The 23266-nt window shown below is 37.2% G+C and overlaps 1 protein-coding gene across 1 annotated transcript in view; it reads left to right on the top strand.

The window, feature by feature from the left end:
- Window positions 1-23266, top strand: part of USH2A (usherin) — a 721517-nt gene that overhangs the window by 317130 nt on the left and 381121 nt on the right. Inside the window, exons 31-32 of the mRNA XM_073222145.1 lie at window positions 16428-16541; window positions 18458-18619. Coding sequence (XP_073078246.1) covers window positions 16428-16541; window positions 18458-18619 — 276 coding nt within the window. The remainder of the gene's footprint in view (window positions 1-16427; window positions 16542-18457; window positions 18620-23266) is intronic.

The following is a 23266-nucleotide window of genomic DNA, read 5'->3' on the forward strand; positions in this document are numbered from 1 at the left end:
CTGGGCATTGAACTTTTCCTGTCATAATTCGATTAACTAAAAAAAAAGTCCATATGTAAATCTTTGGAGGAATTCCTAACAATGATGGCAGGATAAATCCCTCAAAATGGAACAACTGGGTCAACAGCTCTTAAAGCACTATATATACAGTCTTGGACTTTGAAGTCAACCAGACATTGATACAAATGTCTACTACCCACCCTCTCTGTGACTTTGGGGAAGTTATGTGTCCTGGATCTTTCTTTAACATCTTAGCCTGCAGCGTGGGAGAAGAATATTCAGAAGAATACTTAAAATATTAAGTGATACAGTATTCCAACTTTAACACTTTTTAGCTCTGTAATCTTGAACAAATCAAATAACATCTGTGTTTTTCTGATTCCCTGTAGGTAAAATGGGAACAAGGGGATGACTGCCTACCTCTTAGGATAGCTAGGAGGTTTAAATGGATCCACGTGTATCTAGAGCACACAGAACAGCACTTGACACATGGATTGCATTGTATAAATGTTAGCTATCAGATGTTTTTAATGGGTGTAGCACAATGTTTAACATATGGTAATTTCTCTACAAAGGATAGTTATTTGTATGCCGCCAAATACTTGCCAAAAAGGCTGTACAAAATAAACTCCCACCAGCAGGCAGAATGCAAGATTGTACATTTCATTTCATCCTCGTTGAAAACTTCGACAGTTAAAAAAGTTTTGCAGGAGCTGTAAACAGGCACCCAGACCAAATAGATATTTTTTAAATTATAAATAACAATATCATTAAAAAAAAAAGTTTTGCAAATTGTCAAACTACATCATAATGGTGTTTTAATCTGGTTTATTTGATTACTAGAGACATTGAGTATTCTTCAGTGTTTACTGGTCATTTGTGTTTTTAGGGCATGCCTAGGAAGTTTCATTGTCAGTCTTTCTATTGGAGGTTTCACGTTTCTCATTGATCTAAATATTTCTTTATGTGTTAGGAATATTATGTTTGCCTTATGTATTATAAACCCCACATTTATCATTTTTTTCTTTTATTTTGATTTGCATTTTTATGTGCAGATTTAAATAAAAATTCTGTAGTCAACATAATGTTGCTCTGGGAGGAGAGGGTTCTCTGATCTGGGCAAGTTCACTATGAATTCAATGAGACCGAATAAAGACAAGGGGAAGTTCAGAGTTAAGAGGGCCTCATACCATGTTTATTCTCATGACAGTAGCTCAAAAGCCGGAGTCTCATCCGCCTGGTGGTGTACAAGCGACCGGCAGCACCTCAGTCTCTTTCTGGCTCTGGGGCTGCTCCCCCGTGCTCCCCAGCGCAGGGCTCTCTGCTCCCTTCCTGGCCCTGGGGCTCTGCAGCTCTGCCCCCTGCTTCCTCTTCTCTGCTCGGACAGCTGGACAGCTCTCCCCTTCCCAGCCGCAGGCCCCTGGAGAAACTCTGTGGGCGGGTCTGTACGGTGACTGGCGGGCCAACCAATTATCTCCAAGGTGCTCCTGTTTCCTCTCCGCCCCTCCCCTGGGTGGGTACTCCCGTGACTGAGGGGCGGCTCTGTGGGGTTGGGGGGCTGAACAGCCTGCTGTCCAGCAAACATCCTGTCGCCCATGTAAGAGTATGCAAACATGCTCTTTTATGTATACAATGGACAATATTAAAGCCAGGAGAGAATCCTGGTCATGAATTTCCATTTCCTCTACATGTATCATCCTTTAAAAATTTTTGTTAATTTTCTATGTGTAATTTGAAAAAAAAAATAGTTCATACTCTCTATTCAGAGTAGAGTAATATTTGTTTATATTAGATATTGTTTATTTTGGATATGCAATATTGATAATATATAATATAGTTCTCTGAAGTAGTGATTCTAAATTTGAGGTAAATCAAATGTGAAGCTGGGGGCAGAGAGGCTTTTGAAATTATAGTAGCTTCTCCCATGATTATGAAGGATGTCATCCTGGAAGAGAGACCCTGTGAGATGGAAAATCAGTGCAGTATATTACTGGACGTTATAATCAGGTCAAGGTATACGAAGAGAAGGAAATTAGAGAACCACTGACCAGTGTTACTTATTTTTATAAACCCAATGTATAAACAACTAATTAGAAAAGTCTCAACTACTGATGTTAATTATTGTCAATATGCAATTATTATCCATATGCAACAATTGTCAGTGCAAATGCACAGAAAACCTTGTTTGTATCTTTCCTCTTAATACCTTTATATTCATTATTTATATTTTAGCCTTCAAAGTCACATTTTAGGTCAATTTATGTAAATAGAAATATAGTTTGATTTAGTTTTATATTAAACTTGAAGTCCTTTATCTTTTAGTATGGGAGTTTAATTCATTCACATTTGTTTTACAATTTGTGTAATTTCTCTGATTTCTGCCACCATATATCATGCTTTCCAGTTTTGCTATTATTGTTTATTAATCCTTTTTTTCTGCTATTCTTTGTTCTTGCCTGTTAAAGACTATGAATTCTTTAACAGTTTTCTCCTCAAGGGTTTTTAAAATGTATCTGCAGTTCACCATTGTGAAATGAATAGATAAGGACATATGTAGAAGGTAATCTTAATGATTGTGGAGAACTCTGGTGTTGCCAGGTGGATTTTTATTGTGCGGAATCAGGATATTGGAAGGAAGGTGAATTGAGAGGCACCAACCCTAGGTTAAATAATTGTCAACATCAGAGGATGTCACAGAAAATAAAAAAACAAATAATAGAAAATGAAAGGGAAGGGCTGTGAAAGTAGAGCTAGAAAGCTAGCTTTGGTGGAGATATTAGGGGTATATGGATTGATTGGTGGCAGCTGCTTTGCCATTTGGTTGAGAAAACAAGGTGCTGAGAGAGAGAGAACAATAGATATTGTAGCTTATGAGCAGTTTTGCTATTGATCTTGAAAATAATCACCCTTTTTTAGCATTTCTGCGGTGGCTTTTGTTGAGATTTTAATGTTCAGTTTTGGTTGTTAGAGTGGTAATTATTAAATGAAACAATGCTAATACTGGATGCACAAGACAGTTTAACTTTATTTGTTCATAGAGTTCTTTACCAATTAAGTTTTCAGAAAATGTGTTGCTGTCTTTTCATTAATTTTTTCTCTTATGTAGCAAGCTCTTACTCTACAGATCTAGGTCTTTGGCTTAGGAAGTTTGCTGTTGTATATATTATCATTACTTCAAGTAAAAAATAGCAGTTTTCAATACTGCATATTTCTTTGTAGTTTGTTCCTTGTATTTTAGCTGTCCAGGACACAGCTTATAGCATCAAATCGATCTAGGTTCAAATCCCAACTATGTCACTTGATAGCTGTGTGATTTCAGGATAATTTAGAAACCTATCTTTATATTGGAGTTTCCTCTTAGAAAGACTGGAGGTAAAACTTTATGTTACAGCATTGTTGTGAAAGAAAATGAATTATCTACATAGAATATTATTCTCAGAAACATTCATGTAGTAAGTGTCCAATTAATTGTGACATTTACACTATTCATTCTCTGAATTCTAGGTTATTGCTTCGTTAATTATTTCCCTTTAATTTTCTAATTTTTGAACTATTGATTTGCTCTTTGGAACTTTGAAGATGATTTTTTTAATTCTTCTGTTTCAGTCTTCTGTATGATTGCATTTGTCAGCTTGTTTTGATTTCTGCCCACCTCTCATTCTCAATTTTCATTCCTGTTGTTTACCACTTACCTTCTGTCTCTTGTTTAATGGATTCCAAGTCCTTTTAGAGCTTATTAATAGCATAAAACTGATGATTTAAAAATTTTACAGATTTCCTAAATTAAGTCCTCCCTGAAGCATAATAGTCTTCCATAATTTGAGTGCTATGATCTCTTCTTCTTTTTGAGTTACAGCTGGTTTTTTCCAATTGGCTAAATGTCTCTCCTCCCCACCCCCACTTCCATAGTTCACCTGCCCCTTCCCTACATTTATCTTCAGACTGGATGTTTGCTCAGAAAAATGAAGGAATTTGAAAATCATTTTACCGGGTACCAACTTCTGTTAATACAAATCTTCCCTGGGATTATGACAGGATCAATCCAGGAACATTTGCATTAGTTTCACCTCAGTGTGTCTCACCTCCCTTCATCCCAGTATTTGGTAAAGGAGGATGCTGAAAACTTGTGGGCATTTTAAACCCAGCATGGTATTAGGTTTGCCCTGAATTCCCCATCAAGTAGCTCATTTGTCTTTGCCTGACGTCCTCCCAGCTTTGTTTAAAACTTTGGTCATTTCATTGGTAGTGTAAGGTAGGAGTCGTCAACCATGCTTGCACTCCGAGCTGCCTGGAGAGCCTTAAATAATCATACTGCCAGGCCCTGTCTACAGAGTCCACTCTTTTGGTTTTGAATGTATGCTGGGCTTTGGTATTTTTAAAGTGTCCACAGATAATTCTGTTACACAGCCAGCATTGGGAAGCACTGTTACAGGGAGGAGTTTGGCACTAGTGATCAAGCCTCAATTTCACCCAGAAATTCTTGACAACTTCCACCTACCAACTGAAACTTGAAAATGAAGGACAAGGAAAGATAAATGTATCAAAATGATAAAATATTAAAAGTAAGCAGATAGATGTAGCAAAGGAAAAATCACAGAACAACAAATATTAAGTGAATTGATTATTGGGAAGAAGTGGAAACTTAGGGTCAGACTTACAAAATGCAGAAGACAACAGAAAACCAACAACAACACATTAACTGGAAGAACAGAATAGTGAGACAGCGTATTTACCATTCATAGATTTGGCTACCAGAGGATTAAATGAGACAAACCCAATAGCAATGGAGATCCAAGGGTTAACAGCCCTACTCAGGAGCCAATGGGCCCCTCAGAGCCACAGGGTTGGATTTTGGGCCCTCTAAAGGCCCGGGTTCAGAGCAGGGAGTTCTTGAAAGTTCATTTCCTCAGCTGGAGCCTCAGGGTAGAAAGCCTTGCAGTTATTACTCCAGTGTATCTTTAGACTTGTTGCAAAGGGCTCCAATTAACTCTGCTCTAGCTTTTGCTGATGTTTCCCTCCAGCCCTGTGACCAAGCACCGCTGCTGCCCAGAGAGACGGTCCTGCCATTTCCCTTCAAATCAAGGGCTGCTCAGAAAAAGACTCATTATTTGATTTGAAATCATGTCAAGAAAGAGCAGATTCAAGAATTAGCATGTATACAATTCTTCTTATTTTTGTTTCTTCTTTAAGATATTAAACCTGTAAACTTAATTATCAGCATAATAACTATAGCACCTGGCATAGTGCTAGGGCTATAATTTGTACACAGAATATACTTTCTCAGTTTTATTGTTGTATGACATTGAGTTAAAGTCGAGGAGTTATAGTCCTTCCTCAGATAGAATAATAAATAATAATAATTACTATTTATTATACACTGTAGTTTAACAGAAGAACCAATAATAATAATCTTCCAGATGACCCAAATAAATCTAAATTTATGGGTGAAAAATAAATGAAAGACATTTTAATTTATAATACAACTGATAGGACAGCTTTTGCTACTAAAACTGGTTCAGTCCTCATATGCAGTAGACTTTAATCTTCTACCTTTAGAAATTGGATTACATACTGAAAATCCATGTCTTGTTTTTCTTTCTCATCTACAGCTAGGATTAATAATGATGAATCTCAACTTTATTGGTCTTAAGGACATTCCTGGGCTGCTTATAAAAAATGCATATTCTTGAGTTCCGCATGCCAAAATCTGTATACTTGGGCTAGGATTTAGAAATCTGCATTTAATCAACTACTCCAGTTGGTTGTCTTACAGAATATCTGTGAACACCATAGTGAAAAACCTAGTCATGAGAGCAATGGTCAGGTGAGAAGGGATTGTTTTCCCTCCCCAGAGCAGTGCTAAGGGCAAGTTAGGAAACATCCAGTGTAAGTAGGACCTTTGTCACTTGGGGGCAGTGCTTCTGAAAGTTGCCCCTGGAAAGAAAGTGAGAATTGCTTAGGATCTTGGCAAAATGCAGATTCTAATTCAGTAGGTCTGCGGAGGCCTTGCAAGAGAGAGTCTGCATTTCTAAGAAGTCCAGCCCTCCACCCTTACCCTGTGATGCCTTGTAGAAAGTCAGGGAGAACACTATATGAGAAATGGAAAAACAAACAAACAATAAGTTATAAGTGGCAAGATGCCTATTAGGTTAGAGAACAGAAGAGACCCATGCATGCAATTCAGTGAATGAAATATAATTGTAATTTTGTAAGAGAGTCTGTTCTACATGTACTTAAGTTACAAACATTTAACTGCATATTTTGGAACTGGGGAAGATGTGAAGTCAAGAAAAAAACAACTTTTAAAATAATTGCATTGGCAAAAGATGCTATCCAGTCCTGCAGCTGTCAGTGTCTGTTAGCTGGGAAGAATGTGTGAATGAGTTAAGGTTTCCTAACCACTGACAAAAAAGTAAAACTCATTGTTGGGGTCCCTGCAAAAAGGATGAAAAGCCAAGAGCCTTAGAGATTTCTGGACTAGGGAAGAGTTAGAGGCATATCCAAAACCCAATGTACTGTACTTTATGGGCCTTATATGGAGTTGTCAAGGGTACTTTAAATCATATGTGATTTTTGCTTCTGCCTGACTCTGGAATTTAACCCCAGCCATCAGTCATTAGTAAGTAAGATGCTACTCTTTATGTGTATGTGCCTGTGTATGTATATGTATATGCACCCATATCATATATAATATATGTTATCTATGATATAATCCTTATTATATTTATTTGAGAACCTTGAAGAAAAATGACTAGAGTAAAAACTTCCATCACTATTTATCTAGGATATGCAGGATTTTTTATTCTACTAAAATTCTTTTTCTACAGTTGTTAAAACTGCCTGTGGATGCTCTTTGTGCACCCATTTTACTTCTTCACTTGACAGTAAGCTCCTGGAAGACAAGTGTTATGTTTCATAGTTATTTTAAGTCATATTCAGTACCTTGCTCAAGGTAGGTGATCAATACAGTTTTCTGAAAGGGATGAAGGAAAAGGGAAATGAATAAATACAGCTTTCTGGTTCTATCCCTGTAGTTAAGGCAATGTTAATATTGTTTTATCTTGCTGAGTATGGAACAATTGGTTCTTACTAACGTCTTACCAGTGCTGTAGTTTTCAAATTTTACACAATCATATACAGAGCGATCACAATTTAAATATATATGGAATTTAATGTGTATATTCCCAATGGAAAAAATGTTGGTAGGTAAATAGAATCTAAAGATTAGTTCCAAAATCTACACCTCATATTTACAATTAAAAATAATGGAAACTAATACTGCTGCAATGCTAATGATTACACAGAGCAGAAAATATTCATTTACTAAAAACAAAAACAGTATCTACTATGTTCCACGCTAGTGCTAGATTCCACCCACCATTGTGATCTGCCCTTTTTTTGGTAATATGTTTTAGTTTTATAAAATACACAGAACAAGCAATCTGCTTTTATAGCACCATGATATCGCCCAAGCACACCCTCTAAAGTATAATATTATGTTAAAAAAAAGAAAGTTTTATGGGGGAAAAACAGCAAAGAAAAGTTTTTCATTTTAAATTAATTTCACTTGAGAGTCAGAAAACCCAAAATAACAGTAACTTAAACAAGATTAAGTTTTTCTCTCTCTCTGGCAATAGGTGTTTACACTTAGTCAGTGTAGATTGGTATGTTCAATGCCAGAGACTCATATACTTTATCTTTTTCTAATGCCACACTAGGGAAAAGACCTTTGCCTCATGGTCCAAAATGGTTGCATGAGCTGCAGCCATCCAGTCTGGTTTCCATCCAGCAAGAAAGAGGGATGGGTGAAGAAGGATAGACACATTCACTTTAAAGACATATTTCAGAAGTTATTTCCCCATCTCTGGTTACATTCTATATACTTATGTGTATGCTAGGTATAGCCACTAAGTTTATAGTCATATGGTATACCTAGCTCCTGGGAAATCTTGTCCTTATTTAAAGTAGCCATTTGTCCAGCTGACAAATCTTTTTACTTTACTGTGGAATAAGAGGAAGATACATTAAGAAAGGCATTTAGGGGTCTCTGCCAAAAGGAAAACTTCAGAAGTTAATTTTAAAAATGCATTTTACCAGTATTATTAAAAGATGAATTTTGAGGAAGTCTTTGCAGTTTTTAACAGCACTCCCTAAATTAATATTGCAAAATTGTAGTTTATTACAAACTATTTCTTTAAATGTAAATCTTGAAAGAAGTAAGTTTGAAAAAATTTCACAGGACAAAAATATGGCCTATGACATAAATAGTAAAAATAGAAATGATGTAATGTTCCTGCTTAGCTAATACAGAAGCATTTCATTAGGTAATGTAGTGTTGATGAGTTAATAGCTTTGTCTAACTCTCCTGAACTGAATACATAATGCGCCTGAACTACTTGTGCATTGTAAGATCTTCAGATAGACCTTTTTACAAGTTTTTCATTTCATTTAATGCAGTAAGAATTTGCAGGGTAGGATGTGGATTTCATTCTGGCCACATGTTGTACTATGGCTGAAAATTATGGCAATATATAAATTTTATATATATTTAGAGTGAATATCAACTAGGCATGTCTATAATGTTGCAGTACTTTATATAAATACTTCAAGGCTACCAATCAGATTTCATAAAGAAAAGGAATGGTTACCCCATTTTCTGTTTTTTAATTTTTATGACCATTTTATATTTGTAACTACTAAAAAAAATCACATATGTATACATACATGTAGTGTGTATATTTATCAAAGTCCAGCGTTGTACTCAGTAACACACACATACACACATTCACTGGTAAGCATTTCTTATGAATCACTTGTTTTTGTAAGGAATTATTATAGGCATACACACTTAGTCATTTGTGGGGATAAACATGTTTCTGTCTGAACACAGTAGGTTTTAATAATGAACTTATTAACACATTTTAAGGTTTATTTTAAATTAAGTACTTGCTATAAAAAGTGTGCTACTACTTTTAGTAATATTTCTTCAACCCATTTTTCTCTTTTTTGTGGAACTGGGGCTTAGGTTGAATGGCAAGAACAATGATTTTGAGGTCAGAAGACTAGGTTCTAATCTTGGCCCTGCTATTAGATTTGAGCAACATATTTCACACCCTGACTACCAGCAGCCCCCTCTGTATGGTGGGATTATAGTGTCGGAGGCTTTGGGCAGGGGACCTGAACTCTGACTGATAAAGGATACCTTTCATTTCTCTTTCTTTTCCTCCTGTCTCCTTCTCTGCCTCCATGCTTAGTCAACTCCTAAATTTTCTCGGAGAGTTCTAATAATTTCTATGTCAGCCGATTATGTTAGATAAAGAGTTAACATTGGGGGAGGGGGATAGCTTTGAACCTATTACAGAGCTAGAACGAAAATGACAGAGACTCCAGTTCTTACCATGAAGGCATTGATTAAAAATTTGAAGTTAGATGTAAGCCTGAGAGAATCTTCACTGGATAATGCTTTGAGGTCAATGGCAATCACTGTTTACACCATTCTCTAAGACTGGGATTAGAACCTGTATTTATAAAGAAAATAGAAGAATTTTTTTTTCCTATTGGTAAGTATCAAAATATGTTCAGTTTTGGATCCAAGGTAAATGATATCTGCACCTTAAAAGAAGTCCAGTTGAAGGAAATTAAGTCTAAAATATTAGAGTTCCCAACGGATTACCTTAGATTTGGGGTAAATGCATTTACTGTTCTACCTTTTGGTTGAAACAAAAATGGACTCATTTATTTTACAGATACTAGAAATCCTTATTTTCATTGAAAATATTACCAAAAAACACAACAGTAACAAATTGCCACCACTCTAAGCTATTATGAACCAGAAGAGAAGCATCCTGGGTGTTTCCAGATCTCTGTTAGGCCATTACATTCTCATCCCTATTTAACAAATGTCATTATTCAGTTTCATGGGGTCTCCGTGTGTCAGAATGTCTGTGTTGGAACTTTAATTTATTTTCAGAGGCTCCTTTAAGTGGGCAGAAAGCTTGGCAGGGTAGATTGATTTACTCTCTCTCATTCATCTACCAGTTTGGTTTGCAGGTCAAAACTTATTCTGGAATGTATACTTAAAAATTAGAATTTATCAGCACTGCAGCAGAAGTCTCCTCCCCTTCTGCTGGCCTTCCTCTGGATGGGTTTCTTTTAGAAAGTGGGTCCTTCCTTTATGTGTCCACACAGCAGTGGCAGTCCTGCCTGTGTGGTATCCCTTGCCAGATGGCCCTCTTAATAAATGCCTTGCCCCTGCCCACCCTCACCTTCTTGATCCAAATGTAAAGTGCCAGCAAATAAATAAGACAGTTGTACTCTGATGAATTCTCTTGAGATGGAGGAAAGCCCCAGGGAGAGGAAGCGAGAAGCAGCTTTTCTGTTTGCTGAACTGCTCCTAATTACAGGCCAGTGGGTAGAAGACACTGCTAAGATCATAGATAATTTAAAGGTAAAGACGAAGTGAGAACACTCGTCTCCATTTTATTCCAAATGCCTTTGCTATCATGAAAACACTTTTGGATCGTTGGAGCCCATGTGAGATATTGTGCATGATCTTTGCAAAGGGATCACAGACTTTGCACTCGGCATAGGCGAATGCTGTGTGCAGATTTCACCGCCCGACTCGAAAGTGCAACGGAAATGAGTGGGTAATGAGAGCAGAGCCGCCAGTACTGTAATTGAATTAAAAGCTGGGTGACATCAGTGCAGACACCTGTCCAATTACAGACAGGCCAAGGTGTTTACCATTGCTGTACAAGCGATGCGAAGATGACAGAAATCTTTCCGCCCACAAATTAACATAATGAAGGAGAACAGATTACCGTGGACGCCGGCCAGACACCTAGGTTGGCAGCTGGGGGTGGGGTAGGGGAGGGAGGAGGAGTCTGCTCAAGTATGTAAATAGAAATAGACTCTCCCTTCTTCTTCTCCAAAATGTGTTTGGCCATAAAAGCGATGCCCATTTTGCTCTGTGTTTCAGGCTCCCTTCTCCAGGAAGAGCATTTTTACTCGTCTGCGTTTAGTCAGATGAGTTAATCACCAAATTTCAACGTCCAAGCTGACTGTTGTTTTCCTGCTTCTCAGCATACAGGGTTCTTTAGGGGCACAAAAGCTTGCACAGCTGGTGTCTGCTCCACACTGATTTTCTCTTAGGTAGTCAGGCTGCTTCCAACTATTAATATTTCTCTTTCACTCTTTTGAAACTTGAGGTTAGGGCAGAGGAAACAAAGTGTTGGAAATAATCATCTATCAGTTAAAAGAAATGATGTGTGTTCCTTTGCTGGCCCCCTGGAAAGGGTAGGGTGGGGTTCTTACAGTGCAGAGGACGGCTGAGTGGTGCTAAGAAGATGAAATCTTCATTTTTCGGTCAAGCATTAGGTGCCTACTTTTGGTAGACCATCGTAATAGCTGCTAGAAAACAGGGCAAATAAAGGAATAAAAAGACATGCCCTCTGCATTCAAGCAGTTCCCCAAATCATTGGGAGGGACTTTTGAATTGCAGGCTCCAGGACAAGGCTCTTCCCTCTGCTGGGTGGAAATCCTCAGAACATAGTCTGGAGCCACAAGCACTAGAGCTCTTGAAGTTTCTACTGTGATGTGCTTCCTTCCCTTAAATCGAGTCCAGTGAGGCCCACAGGACCGCAATTCAAAGGGAATATTTTTACTTCAAACTCCCTTGGTGTGACATGTCAGGATTTCTCAACGTTAAGCATTAATGCAAAATGCATTATCGCTTAGCAGTGGGAGTTCTGATCCTGCTGGTGCCAATGATTTTAATCTGGATACTCCTGTGTTTCAAGGGATACTAACACTTTTAAGACATCAATAATGCTTGCTTTATGTTTATTGAATGTTTTTTCAGCTTGCCTTCTTCCATTATCAAAAAGGACTGGCAGGTTTCCTGACATGGTTGGGACCATTTTCTGATTTCACAGAGTATTGTGGCTGAAAGGGAACTCACGAGGTCATCTGGCCTGCCTAGAGGTAGGGACAGTCTCAGATTCAAAGGAAAAAAACAAACAAACTGCTCTATGATGTCCCCAAAGCAAGAGATTCATATGCAAGCTAACCTTATAAGTTCTCACCGTCAATATATACTTCTTTATTTTAAACATCCCAAGGGTCAGAAAGGGAATTGACCCACTTTCTCTTGCTGTGCAACCTGTGGACACACAATATATGCCACCTATTTTTTTCTTTGTCTAGAATTGCTTTATAAATATGTCACACTGTATATTTTTCAGTATTCTTTTGAACATGATACTGAAATATACTTTCAATGAGGTATCCTTTTTTTTACCCTTTGTTTTCATTAAATATACCTCTCCTATCATCTTGGACTGGGAAGTTTGGATCTTATAAATGCCTTTGTCTACTTGGCATATTTACAGGCATTTTGCTTTATGTATTAATCTCTCCATTATTATCTTAGGGTCCTTCCAGCTCTAATGTTTTCTTAGGTCAGAAACCTTGTAGAGGCCAGTTGTATTCCTTACTGCCTTTCTCGGAGCCATAAAGAAGAAAAACTGATAAATACTTTTTGAAGATAGTATTTTGTCATACTAGCAGTACTATTATTTATTTATTTATTTTTTCTGGGGAGTATATAATCTAAGGATGACTCTGACACTCAACCCAATCTATTCACCGATTTGTAGGGATCAATCCAAGAAGGGTGACCTTACTTAGTCATAGAGAGAATATGTGTATTTTCTTTCTTTGGAAAAGGAAAATTTTTTATGCATCAACTTGAATCCATCCTGGTAAACTCTCCATACTGAGAGACAAAAGAGAAAAGCCACATGCCCCAGACAATAGGATGTCTTGGTCATTATGCTGATTTAGTAAGCACCACTCAGATGAGCAGCCCCGTCACCACTCATGTGATCTGCCTGGAGGAGAGAAGACGCCAAGTCCTTAGACTACTCTTCTTACAGAAGCAGGTACCACTCCCCTGTATTTAGGGAAAATTCTTCTGATGGCTTGACAAGCTTTTGCCTCTGAGACACAACGTTAGGGCAAGATCCCCGTGGAAAACAGGGAAGAAATGTCACCGTTGCCTCAGAAAGCACAGCACGTTTTGTCAAAGTGTGATTTACAAGCCATCTGAAAATTCCCACCTGGGATTCAAAGCTGGGAAGGACCAACACATCAGCTTTCTTCTTCTTTCTGTTTCCTGTTTTGCAGCTCTCATTTCTCAGTGTTTATTATTGTTTCACCCGCCTTGGCATGGGAAATGAGCACTTTGATAAATGGCCTGAAAGATGATCTAGTTTCTCTCCAGCATCTTTCTTTAAGAATCTCAGGATTTTTCTATGAAATACAATTTGGTAAACTTCTCTACCAAAGCACAAAGCCGAAAAAGCAAATTTGATGAGAGAAGTATTCCCTTTTTTTAAGGGTTGTAGGCAAAAATAGCGTAGGGATTTCTTGATACACATATCCACACAAAGTAACTCCTTTAGTGAAGGCAAGAAAGCTTAAATGAAACACTGAAAAATCATTTCGTGAATGTGAATTCAGTATCTGGTTTGACCTGATCTTCCTTAAAATCTGTATGAATCCCTTTCCTGCTGTGTTGATGTAATAGTTGTGGTTCCAGCATTGCGCTTCACTATGATTTGCAAAGAAATAATGTCTCACGTATTTTGTTAGGCCAGCCTTCAAAGCTGCAAAATAATAGAACTTCTTTTATAACATTTCTCAGTGATAATATCTGGATGTATGAGACAGCTTCATACTAAAGATTTCAGAGTGCCAATCTGTATACAACCACTGTGTCGTTTTGGACACAACAGTCCCGTGTGCCACAGCTAAGTCACGCCCATACATAAGAAACAATGTTTTCCACATATACCACATAGGTTAAGTGATGAACAATTACATTTTCTTGCTCACTGCAGGTTTAAAAGTTTCATTCTCTGGGGGCTGATTCATTTCCGGAGAGTGTGGCATTGCACTGATTCAGACATGCAACTTGTTTTCTTTAGACTCTTGCAGTAGATTCAAGTCAGGTAATAGGAAAGAGCAACAAATGCCAAAGATCTTCAAAGGACAGAATGGCTAGAACATACTTTACAATGCTACCTTTGCTTTGAGCCTGGACTTTCAGAAGCAATCTGGAGGCGTTAAGAAATGGGGAAATGAAGCTTACAAAACAGTTTCGGATGTAGAGTTTGGACTGGAGCATGTTGAGAGTAAAATGCTAGTGGGATGTATGACCTTCCGGCAGAAATGCAGAACCAGAGCTTGGAAAAGACTGCGTGAAATCTGCAGGTATAAATGTGATCACTGAGAGATGGGGCTTGAGGAGCTAACAAAGGCAGGGGTTTCCAAGAAGAGGCCTTGAAGACCCAGCCTTTTGTAAAACCAAAGCTATTTAAGGGACAGAAAGGAAGATAAATTGGTCCAGGAAGAAGGGAGCTCTCAGTCATTCAGGAGAATATTTGGGAAAATTCAATGCCAGAGGGGAGCAAAGGCCAATAAGTAGAAGAGGATAAAGATTGAGAAAAGTTACTTGATCTGGTACTTAAGGGATTAGTAGTGATCTTTAAAAGATAAAAATCTGTATTTGGTAGCATAGTGCAAACAAACTGGATTTCAGTAGGAACATAGCTGGAACTGGCATAGCTTGGTGCTGGAGCCCTCTCCTTACATAGCTGTGTTAACACGCTCAACTGTGATAGTAATACTTCGACATAAATACTATATTATCCCCATCTCATCAATGAGGCCTGTGAATCCTCTCCTTCAAAATAGATGCTAATGTTGTCCGCTCGCAGGTGAGGAAACCGAGGCACAGGAGTCCAGTCAGCGTGCCCGGGCTCAAAACTAATCGGTAGCAGAACTGACATCTGGACCCAGGCAACTGAGACCGAGTGCCGGTGCTCTGGACCACGGCACCACTGCAGGTTGAAGATATATGTATGATGAGAATATGTGTAAGACATTTAGTAGAAGGAGAAACAACTTTTTACAAGAAAGTGAACTCAGAAGGTGGGTTACAGTCTGAGAGGTTCAAGAAGAAGTGACTCTCACAGTGGCAGGAATGACGGGATGCAGAAGGCTGTGGCACAAGGGAGGTTCTGGAATTAGAGCTGTATTAGGCATGAGATGGTCACATGTGTATGTGTATTAGTTCACTGGCCATGAACTCAGATGGTGGGGCCAAGTGCCGCGGGAGGGGTGGGTAGCCCAGAGTGGTGCTTGGGAGATGCTGGAATAAATACCCGAAGGCATCATGAGGTACTTAGGACAAACGGGAGGTGCCGAAGCAATCTGTGGCTATGGTCTTTGAGTCATTCTGGATCTTTGCTCTTTTAATTTTTAAAAATGTTCTATTAGGGAGGGGAAATAGGAATACATATATTAAAATTTGTGTTTGAACGATGCAGGTTGTTATCAATATTGGCACATTCGAAGAGTAAGACATACTGTAAGCTTTTGAAGGTTTACTCAGTAAAGAGAAACCGTGAGGTGAGTGAGACCATCTCTGTGTAAGGATGATGACAATCTATGAGATTAGAATTAAAAATAGCTCTGGAAAAATGTCTGCAATAAAAAACAATAGTGAGCAAATACACAAATTCTATTTTTCATATCTGTTTAATTCACAGGATTAAATAAAGAGCTTTTGCCTTGATTATGAACACCAGCAAATAAAATGCATTTTCATTTCTACAGGCACTTTTAATAGCTGAACAAATCTTATATATCCACCACCAAGCCAGGTTAATTCAGCTCTTCCATGTGCAACACTTCTGTTTAAGACAGGTGTCTTAATTAAATAAACTAATAATTCTGCAAGTACAAAAGCATATTATCTAATTTGCTAATTGTTTGTGTTTATTTGCATATTTGTTAGCTTCAATGTGAACAAATAGTTTGTATATGTGTATCCTACCGTTAAAATAATGAAGCCACTCTTGGGAGTAGCATTTCCTAAAGTGTGTTAATAGATGCCACATAAAAAGGACTCTTCTAGTTAAATAAGCTTGAAAAATGCTAGGGAAAAGAAAATTAAATAGTTTTGTTTCTGTAGGAGGTCTAGGAACCTGGCATGGGATAATATGCATCTTAACTGTCAGATACTCTGCTCTGCTTCACAAACAGTATGTGGAAACCCCCATTTTTACAGGAGAAACATCTCAGGGCACTGATGTTCTGAGGAACACATTTGGGAAAATGCTGTTTAGAGTTGTTTTAACAATAAGCCGTTCTCACGATTTTTTCCTCTCTAGTCACTCCATCCTGTAATCAGTACATGGGCAGGAAAATGAATTAAAGAGGAATATATTTTTGCTTTCTATCTCTCTGTGTTCGTGTCTCTACATGTCTTTCTGTCTCTCTCTCACACACCCACCCCACAATGCTCTTTATAGCTGTTTGTGGTAAATATGCAAACCTCTTTTGTTCCCCTTTTATTATAGGCATATTGACAGGCTTACTACCTTTCAAAAACTATGCAGTAACCCTAACTGCTTGCACTTTGGCTGGCTGTACTGAGAGCCCACATGCATTGAACATCTCTACTCCACAAGAAGGTAAAGTAATTTCAAAGGTCTTGACTTCCACATTTCAGTTATGAATAATAAAATAGGAGAAGAGCTAAATGCTGCAAGGCCATTTGCTGGAAAACCCCAACCTAATTTGATGACAGAGTGCATTGCCAGGCCATAATTGCTCCATTTTTTGGGGGGGTGCGAAAATGAATCAAACTCCATACCCTTTAATGACATGCATCTTTAATAGCTGTAATGCAGATTAATGGGCTTTTTAATTGCTGTTACATTGTTCATGCAAGAGCCTTGTCATTAATATGAAGCATCTGAAAGATTAATGAAAGCTTCCTCATTTTACTAGGGCTCAGAAGTAAATCTAGAGACAGTCTGACTAAAAAGAATTGATTGTATGGCACAGTATGAAATTGAGAATCAAACGGTTGATTTCCATGGTCTCTTTTAACTGCTAAACACCAGCACAGGCAACAATTATTTCAGTATGATGGAACCTCCAAATGCCAATTGAGGCATTATTAATCACTGCTTGGTTGCTTCTGACTTAAGTCTCACTTTTGTTGTACTTGGGACTTACAAACTGTTGGCATAAATTACTGTTTCAGAAAGCATATGTTAGGAAGGCCACGAGAAAGGGGAAATATTTTAGCACTCCAAAGAGAAAGCTTTGCTCAAGCGTCAGGACGCATCACTTCAGGAATTAACAGCTCTCAAAACGTTTGAAGCATTGTTACATCGTATTTCTCTCTCCTGGATGAGAAGAATTACACATTTACTTTACTGTCAACTTGTGTAGTTATTTAGGAGATTTAAAGACTTGATTTTTAGAGGTAAGAGTCAGCCAGTCTCTTTCTCAGCATCCACCTACTTGCACAGAAGTCATGTAGGAGAAAGACAAGGAAGGGCCCACATGATGGACCCGTGATAAGATACAGGAATTTGTAAAGTGCTTCTTGTGACCTTTTCTTCGTTGTGCTTTGCACTTGAACTAACCAGACTCCCCACGCCTGGATCACAATGTCTATGACCCACCTCCAGTGTTTTCTCAATGTTCTCTCCATCTAGTTTACCCAGAACAGCACTGTTTTTCCAAATGTGTCATTGCTTCTGCCGAGGCACATGAGCATCATCGCCTTTTACATATACTTCTCCCAGCCTCAGTATGGGCTGCGTTGTCCTTTTCTCTTTATTTTCCCTACGTCTGTTGCATCCTCTGCCCAGGTTCTTGCCTAGTACCCTTGAAATCTATGTCATAGTGGAACCCCAGATGGATTCCTCCACATCCTGTTCACCATTTCCTTTTTATTATTTAAGGAATCCCCAACCTTCTAAGGCTGCTGCCAATTTATTGACCAATAGATGTGTTTAGGGTCAGTTTTTTAAAACATTTGGTTCCTAAGACTCCAATTCTTTGACCATTCAAGGAAATGAACAGAACCTTATTTTTGTAAAAACTACAAAAACAAAACAGTCAAAAACTTACATTCAACTTTACATATGTAATTAATGAAACTGATTCTGTACTTCCTGGCTATTTCTATAGTTACGTGTCATCTTTGATATGTGTTGTGAACCACTCTCCCCAGCATTGCCCATCTTAGATCAAAAGCTCCTCGAGGGGGGGGACTCTGTTTAATTTGTTTTAACAAGGACAGCCCCAAGTAGAGATTATGGGTTAATAACACCTTTGATGAAGTAACACAACCATCAGTCAAGTGTGCTAGTGTAAATACTCGCCATCCATCATTGACGCAGATTCTCATAAATTCAGGACAGTTATTTAGTACTGTTCCTGAAGCAATTACTGACAAGCTGCCCACGAATCAGGAACATTTCTATGCAAGGGATTTCAGGTTTATTCCATGATTTATTAGTTTCGGTCTGGAAAGTTTGAATTAGAAAAGTAAACTAAAATTAGACTCTATAAATCTTTTTCTCCACAGTGCCACAAGAGGTTCAGCCTCCAGTAGCCAAATCCCTTCCCAATTCTTTGTCACTCTCCTGGAATCTACCCAGAAAAGCAAATGGTATTATAACTCAGTACTCTTTATATATGGATGGGATGTTGATCTATTCAGGCAATGGAAATAACTACACAGCCACAGGTAAGACTATTTTAGATCTCTGTAAACAGCTATGGTTTATAGTAGGCCATACACATATACAGAACTATAGATTATAGTTATCTGAAAATGTGCTTTTTAAAATTAGGTTATTTATTTTGGTCTCCTGTTAAGCCACTGCAATTCCATGTTCTTTTGTTTTTCTTTATACTATTGCTAATTAATACTATTTGTAATTCTTTCTAAAAAATTTATTCAATTTATTTAAACTAAAAAAAAATAATCATACATTTCTCCCATCCTCTAACCATTCTGTGCTGCCTTTTATAACCACCAATCTGTTTTTTATATCTATGAGCTTGCTTTTTTTTTATTCTACATATAAGAGAAATCTTACAGATCTGTCTTTATCTGTTTGGTTTACTTATCAAAATGCTCAATCCACCCACATTGACACAAAGAGCAAATTTCATTCTTTTTTATGGTTGAATAATATTCCTGAGTGTATATGTGTGTGTGTGTGTGTGTGTGTGTGTGTGTGTGTGTGTGTACCACAGTTTCTTTATCCATTCATCTTTCAGTGGACATGTAAGTTTTTTCCATATCTATGTTGCAGCTAACATGGGAATGTACGTGTCTTCCTGAGTTACAGTTTTCATTTTCTTTGGCTGAATACACGCAAGTGGAATTACATTATCACACTGTTCTATTTTTTAATTTTTAAGGGGCCTCCATACCGTTTTCCATAGTGGCTGCACAAATTTACATTATCACCAATAGTACACAAAGGTTCCCTTTTCTCCATGTCCTTCCAACACCTGTTACTTCTTGTCTTTTGGTAGTAGCCATTCTAACTGGTGTGAAGTGATGTGTCATTGTGGTTTTGACTTGCATTTCCCTGATAATTAATGATAATTAATAATACCTTTTCATGCCCCTGTTGACTTTGTAAAAATGTCTATTCAGATCTTCTGCCTGTTTTTTAATTGTATTGTTTTGTTTCTACTATTGAATTAATTATATGAGCACTTTGTATGTTTTGGATATTAGCCCCTTATTAGATGACCTGCAATTACTTCATCCCATTCAATAGTTTGACTTTTCATTTGACTGATGATTTCCTTTGCTGTGCAGAAGCTTTTCAGTTGATTTTTGCTTTTGTTGCTTTTGTTTTTGTTATCAAATTCAACAAATCATTGCCAACACTGATGTGAAGTGCTGCCTTTTTTTTCTTCTACGAGTTTCACCTCTTACAGTCAAGTCTTAACCCATTTTGAGTTAATTTTTATACCTGGTGTAAGAGAGTCATCCAGGCTCATTATTTTACATGTGACTGTATAGTTTTCCCAGCACTATTTATTGAAGAGACTGTCCTTTCTCTACTATATATTCTTGCTTCCTTTATTGAAAGTTAATTGATAGCTTATGTGTGGGTTTGTTCCTGGGCTCTTATGTTCCATTGATCTCTGTGTCTATTTTTATACCGATAATGTATTTACTTAGTTTTGTAATACAGTTTGAAATCAGGGAGCCTGACGCATCTGGCTTTGTTCTTTCTCAAGATTGCTTTAGTATTTGGGGTTTTTTATGGCTCTATACAAATTTTGGAATTGTTCATTCTATTTCTGTTAAATATACCATTGGAATTTTGATAGGAATTGCATTTAGTCTGTATTTTGCATTGGATAGTATAGACATTTTAACAATATTCTTCTAATCCATGAGCATGGAATGTTTTTCCATTTATTTGTGTCTTCTTCAGTTTCTTTTATTGATGTTTTATTGTTTTCAGTGTTCAGATCTTTCATCTCCTTGGTAAAATTTATGCCTGTGTAATTTGTTCTTTTAGATGCAGTTGTGAATGGGATTGTTTTATTTTTCTTTCTGTGTAAAGAATATAATAGCTATCTGTGTATTGATCTTGTATCCTATACCTTTTGAATTTGTTTATCAGTTCTTATGTTTTGTTTGGTAGTCTTTCAGATTATATATATATAATATTATATCATCCCCAGAAATAGTGAGTTTTACTTACTCCTTTCCAATTTGTGCATCTTTTATTTCTTTCTCTTGCCAAATTACTCTGGCTAAGACTTCCAGTACTATGTTGAATAAAAATGGTAAGAGTAAACATCTTTGTCTTGTTCCTGATCTTAGAGAAATAGCTTTCAGCTCATCATCATTGAGTATTGTGTTAGCTGTGGACTTGTTATATGTGGCCTTTATTATGTTGAAATATGTTCCTCCATACACACTTTACTGAGAGCTTTTATCATAAATGGATGTTGAATTTTGTCAAATGCTTTTTCTATATCTATTGAGATGACATATGTCTTTTTCCCTCATTTTGTTAATGAAGTGGTGTGTGATTGGCTGATTTGCAGATGTTGAACCATCCTGGGATCCCTCAAATAGATCCTACTTGATTACAGTGCATGATCCTTTAAATGTATTGTTGAATTTGGTTTGCTAATATTTTGTTGAGATTTTTTTACATTTACTTTCATCAGGGATAATGGTCTATAATTTTCTTTTGAGAGGGTGTACTTGTCTTGTTTTGGATATCAGGATAATGCTGGCCTTATAAAATGTGTTTGGAAGGGTTTCCCTTTTTCTATTTTTAGGAAGAGTTTGGGAAGGATTGGTATTAATTCTTCTTTGACTATTTGGTAGAGTTCACCGGTGAAACCATCTGGTCCTGGACTTCTATTTGTTAGGAGGTTTTTGATTACTTCATGCAAATGGAAACCAAAAGGAAGCTGGACTAGCTGGACTTTTATCTGACAAAATAGACTTTTGAAAAAGTACTGTAGCAAGTGACAAAGAAGGGCATTACATAATGACAAAGGAGTCAATCCAACAAGAGGATATAACATATGTAAATATTTGTGCACCCAACACAGGAGCTCCTAAATATATAAAGCAAATATAAACAGACCTAAAAGGAGAGGTAGACAGAAATACTAGTAGGGGAATCCCTTGATCTTTATGGTTATATTATACCATATATATGGTGAAGTCAAAGCTGGAAAATGAGAAGAGGCTCACGTAGCCTCCCTTCCCACACTGAATTACTGCATTGCATGTTCTCCACTGTAGATTCCATCATTCTTTACCCAAATCCTTTAAACTATATACTTTTCCCCAGATTTCAGAGAGAGCTTTATAAATATATCAATACAAAGAGCCTCTACCTCCAACTGATCCCAGGATTGAAGCTGGACCAGTGTGGTCCCCAGTCATGCTCACATTTTCTGGTTGAGTTAAACATCATTCCAAATAAATTGTGCTGTCACCTGAGTTAAATCATCATGAATACAGAATAATCTTATGACTCAGAAGTGTAACTCAGTGTGGTCTGAATTTTAGACATTTGAGAAGCATAGTATGTATGCCCAAATCATATTACAAAGTGTGATTTTATTGAAGTAAAATGAAGCAAATTGTTGAAAACCCTGTGAAACACAGAAGGCCTCTATTATGTATATCATCTTGTATCTGAATTGTGTTTGTATTTGCATAGTAATTATATATTTCATAGTATTTTATATACTATATGTAACTATCAAGTGAGACATCATTATTCTAATATTGATTGATTAAAAACTGGGACCTAGAGGTATTAAATTCTTCATGAAAGGTCACTATAAGTTAGAGTCAGAGGGGAATTAATTATTTATGTATTCCTACCTTCATATTAATGCCTGGTACTAAGGTTGTAACTAGAAATCAGCCAGACACCGTCCCGTCCCTCCTCTTTGGTACTTGTGGACTCATGGGGACACTTACAGTTGCAGGTATGAGACCTCTGTGGACAGACTATGGCATTCATCCATTTGAATTTTCAGGGTTTACATTTTTTGTGTCTTCTCTAGACTGAGAACCTTCAAAGGAAAAAGCTTTTACTTCAATATTTTACTTATCATGGTTAGATAGAATTCTATAATACACGTTCTAGGAGGTAGCTGTTATTAGCCCCATTTTATAAGTGAGGAAATTGAGGCTTAGAACGTTTAAGTAACTTCCTCAAAGTCATACAGCCTTTGAGGAATAGACTTGTATACCAATCCAGGCATTCTGGATCTGCCGAAGAGAATGTGATCCTAAAACAAGTTATTGACTTCTGAGACTTACTTTCTGAATTTGTAAACTGGGAATAACTACAGTTTTCAAGATTTTGAAGAGGAATAGAACTATATTTAAAACACCTAGCACGTTCTTATCACTTAGCAGAGAGAATAATAATAATAATTTCCTATAGAATGTAGGGTTCATATTGTAAACTAAAAAAAAAAATGGTTAATCTTGTTCTAGCAATATCTGAGAGAATTTTAACCAAAAATTGTAGGCCACAGAAATTACTTCAGAAAAAGTGAGAGATATCCTAGAATGAACTTCGCACATGTTAAAAGTTAATACACAAAGCACCACCGTAGGACCAAACACATTATCATGCATAATGGGAAAGCACATCTTTTAGTCCCAGTATAGACATTTCCTCTGAGAAGCGTTCTCTCACTTCCCAAGTGTGAGTTAGGTATGCCCACTGTATGCTCAATAGATGGCTGTTTTTGGTTTGTGTTGTTTTGAATAAGGTTACCTGTGTACTTATTGCTTTGCCTTACTAAACTGTAAGCATCATAAAGATATGCCGTATTTACCTTGCTCATTATTGCAGCTCTAGGACTT

This window comes from Manis javanica, chromosome 14, assembly GCF_040802235.1.
Source record: "Manis javanica isolate MJ-LG chromosome 14, MJ_LKY, whole genome shotgun sequence".
Taxonomy (NCBI): domain Eukaryota; kingdom Metazoa; phylum Chordata; class Mammalia; order Pholidota; family Manidae; genus Manis; species Manis javanica.